General features: G+C 43.0%; 1 protein-coding gene across 1 annotated transcript in view; it reads left to right on the forward strand.

Annotated features, from left to right (window-relative positions):
• ELK3 (ETS transcription factor ELK3) overlaps positions 1 to 6,000 on the forward strand; it is a 38,211-nt gene extending 32,211 nt beyond the window's left edge. The window contains exons 4-5 of the mRNA XM_051784074.1: positions 1,634 to 1,756; positions 4,389 to 6,000. Of these exons, the coding sequence (XP_051640034.1) occupies positions 1,634 to 1,756; positions 4,389 to 4,487 (222 nt within the window). The 3' untranslated portion in view covers positions 4,488 to 6,000. The remainder of the gene's footprint in view (positions 1 to 1,633; positions 1,757 to 4,388) is intronic.

Consider the following 6,000-nt stretch of genomic DNA (forward strand, 5'->3'; position numbering starts at 1 on the left):
TTTATTACTCCTTGGGACATAACTGTGGTTTCTTCCATGGGATTTGGTGTTTCTGATCCACCTTCTTCAGCACAAGGAAGGTGGCAGTGTCCTTTCCCTGCACACATTTCTCCACAAACCCTGCTTCTTCTGAGATTCCTTAGGGAAACCACCTCTTTGTATTAAACTGCCTTTCAGACACCTGAATCACTGGGAGGGCTCTAATGTTTGCTGTTCCTTGTCTATCCCTTCTGCTAGTGTTAAACTAATTGTTTGACCCTGGTGTGAATTCCAGTGCAAACACGTCACAGCAGGTCTGTATTCCCGTGTGTTTGCACAGAGCCTCAAACACCACAGCTGATCCCTCAGGTGCTGCTATGCAAATAATGTTTGTCATATTTGAAAATCCACATGACCTGTGGTGCTGCCTGTGTGAGCCTGCTCACTGCAGAGTCCTGGTAACGGGGTGTGATGGTCCGTGGTGTGAGCAGCTGTTAAGTGCGACCCCAGTTGCAATTGCCACATGTGGGAGTTTATATTTCTGTCCTGGTGGGAAGCTAGCAGGTACCAGAATGCATGGTGTGCTGGTTACTATGGGAAATACTCTCTATCATCTGTCTTCTGTCTTCTCTATACATATTTTAAAGTCTGGAAAAATGGGTGTCCCAGTTCAGCAGAGCACTGAGGCACTTGTCCTACACAGCAAAGCACATGCTTATTTGCTAAGTGTGTACTCAAATCCATTAAGTGCTTTGGTAAATAGGACTGATTTTGATAATTGGCATCAAGATTACTGGTGAGATTAACTCATTACGCCAAATACTTTTTCAAAACTGTCACATCACTTCCACGTTCTATTTTGGAATGATAGAAGTTACTCTGTATACAGAATAATTTGAGTGATTCTTCATTTGAATCAAGATTTGCACGTGCTTTAACTCTACCTCCCCTCCAATTGTGCTTAGAAATGCTGAATGCATTCCTAGCAATTCTTAGACACCATGGCACTGGAATGAGACACCTCTGAGTTGGGAAAAGCTTTGCATTCTTAGTTCTTGCCGTTTTGAGTCTTTTCAGACAATCAGCTGTGCTCTCTGCCATCCCTCTGGGCACCCAGCCCATACCCTTGCCCCTCCCCATGTCAGCTTGGGCACTGCCAGTTTCTTGAAGCCTCTTCCATTATGACAAGGCGCCATCAGGGGAGTAAACTTCAAAGGCTGGCAGTGACTCTTTTGGCTCCACACATGATTGCATTAATACTTGAAAAGCTGCAGTCAGGTCAAGCAATTGCTGCCCTTCAGAAGGTAAAGACTGATTCTGAAAAAGCCTAGGCAGAGTTGGCAGGCATTGGGGCATACATGGTATTATTCTACACAGCTGCATGAGTGTGGTTCACATAAACAATAACTGCTTCTCCTTAAGCAAACAGAAATTAAATCCATTTGCATATGAAGGATTATTACATGTGTGGGTATCCAGTATTGACGAGACAGGACGCAGGGCTGGATGGGCAGCTGGTGCTGACCATGCTGTATGTGTGAATTAACTGGGAAATGGAGCCAGTAGGTGATGTGTAAGATTGTAGGGGTGGTGACTGCTGGATGGAGCTGTAACTCCTGAGCCATGTGTCATGGGGTCTTTTTTTGTCTTGCAGACCCCCAATGGATTATTGCTGACCCCCAGCCCGCTGCTGTCTAGCATTCATTTCTGGAGCAGCCTCAGTCCTGTTGCTCCTCTGAGTCCTGCCAGGCTGCAGGGACCAAACACTCTCTTCCAGGTAGGTCTTTCCAATGCGCAGGTTTCATTGCTAAAGGTGCACATGTGGAAGAGACATCTCCTTACACCAGTCTGGAGCTTTTCAAACAGATTAAGAAAATACAGGAGTTAACAGGCACTTTCTTATAGAGAGGCCTGCCTACTTACCTGTACCTTCTTTAAATCGTTGGCGGCACAGTCAGAACCTGCAGGGCAGTGTCCACTGCAGCAAGCACACACATGCTGTGTGAGGGAAACAGAAATAAATGCTGGACCCCAGTAAAAGAAGGTAACTGAGCTCTCAGAGCTTCTGGAAAAGAGTGAAAACCAGTTCAGGACCAGCCAGGAGAGGGATGGAACACAGCTCTGGGAAAACCAAGAGCAGTTTGGGTCTCACACAGTAAGGTGGGTGTAGGTTTATCCTCTTGTCTTAATTAGCTATTTCTCACTCTAGAAAGACATATTTGTATTTACAGTAAGGGCACTCTGAACCTGAAGGCTCCATTTCCAGTTCCCCTGCAAATTATCCATGTGTCCTCAACCAAGGACATACTGCTGAGCATGACTTCTCTGTAACAGCAGAAAGGCAGCTTTGTGTCCACTCTCTCGTGGGTATTGGCAGAGTAAACATCTCAAAAGTTATTGAGTAAACCATGATGGCCACAGCACTCAGCTGCAGCATCTGCTTGAGGCTTAGGAAGAAGATGGTGGAGATGATATTAGCAGTTCCAGCTGTAGCTGCTGCAAAACAGCCCATTCATTAAATCAGAAGAAATTATGCTGTTCTCCTCATTGGCAAAAAGCACAGGAACCCAGTGGCCATCTGTGCAGCTGAAGAATGCAGGGTCACCCCTGGAATCAACACCTCGACTGCTGTGGAGGGCCAGCACTTACAGAGGAGGAAGATACTGCTAGACAGGGACCCTGTGTTAGTCTCTGAACCTTCAGGGAAACTGACTGCCTGAATCCAGGGCTGGGCTTCAGCTCAAGTGCTCTGCTCAGGTGCAGTCTGCACTGGGGGAGTAAGCCTTTCTGCCTCCAGTGGGACAGCTGCACATGGAGCTCAGGGCTCCTTATTTGTGTTTCAGATAAGCTCAGTAATTTGTATTGGAGCTTAGTTTTGCACACGTAGTTAAATCAACCAGACAGTTCATCTGAGAGAAGTGCCTGCGCCAAGGCCTGGAATGAGCTTGGACAGCTATGGATACACACTGGCCATCTCCTGTGGGAACTGAAAGTGAGGAGTGGCCTTGGCTTTCCCTTCTGAGAGACCCCAAGGGCCTTACAAACGATGTTTGATTCAGTCAAAGGCCACAATGACAAGCTGTAGAGCACAACGATTTATTTAACAGCAAACTGGAAATGAAAACCACAGCCTGAAGGCCAGCCAACCCCACTGAGAACTGGTGGGTCAGCAGTGTGGGTGTCAAGGCAGAGCTCTCCTCAGACTCCTTGCAAAGCCAGCCCACACTCCATGCAGCTAGGCAGGGAAGAGCTTGTAATCCAGGTCTGTGTTTTAATGAATCTTGGCAGAAGTCACGGAAACATTTCCTGAAATTTGGTTTGGTTAAAAGAGAGGCATCAGGCAGTCCTGGCCACACCAGGAGCATGGTGCCAGCCCCTCCTTTGCAGCACATGCTGCTGAGCCTGTGCTGCTCTGCCTGATTTTCAACAGAATGGTGGAAGACAGGTATCATTAACTGACATCTTAGTGGAAGAGTAAACTTGTTATGAGCAGATTATGTGCATGTGTAGGGAGTGATTACAGCAGAGTTGGCTGTTGAAGGACGGATCTTCTAAGAGGTAAAAATACACCAGATGCTTGAAGCTGAGAGCTCTGTTGTTCAGCTCTGCCTCTCTCAAGCTTGTGGAGCTGGGCCTTGAGGCCAGATCAGTATTTACCACTGGGATAATTCTCGCCTCATGCTGCAGCAAGTTTATTCCACCTACTTGCTTTACTTTTTCTCAGGTCAGATGTTAAGAACTAGTCAATAAATATCACTGCAGGTAAGTTACAGAACTAGGAATATACAGCTTCTGTACTGAATAAGTATTTTTCTGCATGGTATTTCAGAAGTAGCAGATTAATATAAATAATTTATTCTGCTTCACATGCTGAATGATTTGGTGTAGCTGTAGTTTCTTAGTGAATACAGAGAGAAATTGTAATTACTTGAGAGTAATTTTCCCCATGCTTTGTATTCCCAATTGTACTTTTTCTGCCCTAAATTTACATCTCGACTTTCACTTTTGCAAAGGTCTTTCCTGCATAGTGTTAAAGAAGGGCAGACAAAAAGGATGTATTGTAATTAATAGGCTGTAGGCTGAAAAACATTTTTGGAAACAGAATGGATGGCAAAGATTTCTCTACAGTGTTCACTTTCCCAGGGCAATGATAAATGTATTATGTGAATTTTTATATAAAATATAGCCAATAATAGATTTCTATATCCCCATATATTTACAAATTAGTCATGTTTTGTCCTCTGTTTTGCATTCCTAATGGCTGATGCAGGCATTTGGATATATATCTTACTGTATAGACATCACAAGCCTTGAAACCATCTGGAGCCAGTTGCTAATGCTAAATCCATGTGCTTCTGGGCTGAATGCTTTGAGATAAAGAGTAATTTTTACCTTTTGGCCTCTTACAGTTTCCAACTCTGCTAAATGGTCACATACCAGTGCCACTCCCCAGTCTGGACAGAGCCTCTTCACCAGTACTGCTTTCTCCAAATGCTCAGAAATCCTGATGATGCCTCATCGTGCCAAGGATGTACTGGTGGATTTAACACTTCATTCCTATGGGCTAGTTTTTCCTGTGTTATGAGAAGGACATTGTGAAACCCTTTATTACTTCGGTTTGCACTTTTCATTACATGGATAATCTACTTTTATTATGTTAGCATTTTTCAACAGTGTTTATATATAAAAGTATATATAAATCTGTTATGCATTAAATGAATTATAATTTTTTTATATCATAGCTCTCAAGTGTTGAACACTTCTGTTGTTGAAGTACTTTTCTTAATGTTTTGCAACAATGTATCTAATAGGGATGTGAAGCTTCTTTTTAATCCCTTTTCTTGCATATTATGCATTGTGCTTGTGTAAACTATAACCGGCTGTGCCTTCTTTTGCATAAAGTCATGTAAATGATTTATATATTTTCTAGTATTAAGATAAAAAGTTGAAAGAAAAAAACTAGTATTGAACAGCCCTATGATAGTATTTCAGTATTTTCTCCATGGATAGGCCATATGATGCAGTGTATTAATGTAACTTTGTATTAAGTGCTTTCAAATTGTATAAAAATAGCCTTATAATTTTTGTTTGCTGAAGAAATGAAAATCGTAATCCATGTTACAGTCAGGAGATGTAGTTAGGAGTAACAAAGCCACATTTATGCCCAGGTTCTTCTGGTGAGTTGCAACAGGGAAGAACTGGGCTGTGTACGTTCGAGACATTTCCAGCATTTGAGAATACTTCTGTAGAAAAGGAGACATTGCTCAAAATTTATTTGGCCTATACTTCTTATGAACTGTCAACAGTACAGCTGGAAAGACTGCAGGTAACCTCTGTCCTCCTAGGGAACGAGGATCATTCCTGATAGAGAATTTCCAGGTGCTTTGTTCAGCCATGCCAAGTGCCTTCTACTACTTACCTGGAAAGATTATTGTAGCTACTCAAGCTCAGAAGGTCACATTTCCCCTTCCCCCAAAGCTGGAACAGTTACAGGTCTGTAAATTAATGCCTGGTGCTTGCAAAGAGGCAGAGACTGTACATGTGGGATGTTTATGTATAAACAGCTGAATTCTGGATGAAAAAACAGCACTGTGTTACTATATATTTGTAACTTGAACTTTCTGGGTATGTTCTCTGCCTTGAGGTGATGGCTTAGTCATCTAAATGTCAGGTTAGGATTAGGCCAGACTCCCTGGCACCACAGATTCTAATCTTGGCAGGGCTGATGCAAATCTTCATTTTTCTGAGGTGGCTAAATTGGGTTGAATGCAGCTTTACCTTGTAGGTTTTTCAGATGAGACCTTCAAAAACCAAACCAAAATCAGAATCCCGTTTGCGACAGGTCATTAGAGCCTCTACTTTGCTTTCTGGCCAAAAGACCATTCTTTTTGAAATGTATGCAGTGAGTTGTCTGCTGATTTTCTGCTTGGATGCATTTCAGTGATGGTGTGTGTAGTTAATTGTAAAGTGCTTTTGGATCCTTCAACCTGAAAGGTGCTAAATAAACATTTTATTAATGCA

The sequence above is a fragment of the Manacus candei genome, unplaced genomic scaffold, assembly GCF_025592945.1.
Source record: "Manacus candei isolate 608988 ecotype Guabito, Panama unplaced genomic scaffold, ASM2559294v1 h1tg000018l, whole genome shotgun sequence".
Classification (NCBI taxonomy): Eukaryota; Metazoa; Chordata; class Aves; order Passeriformes; family Pipridae; genus Manacus; species Manacus candei.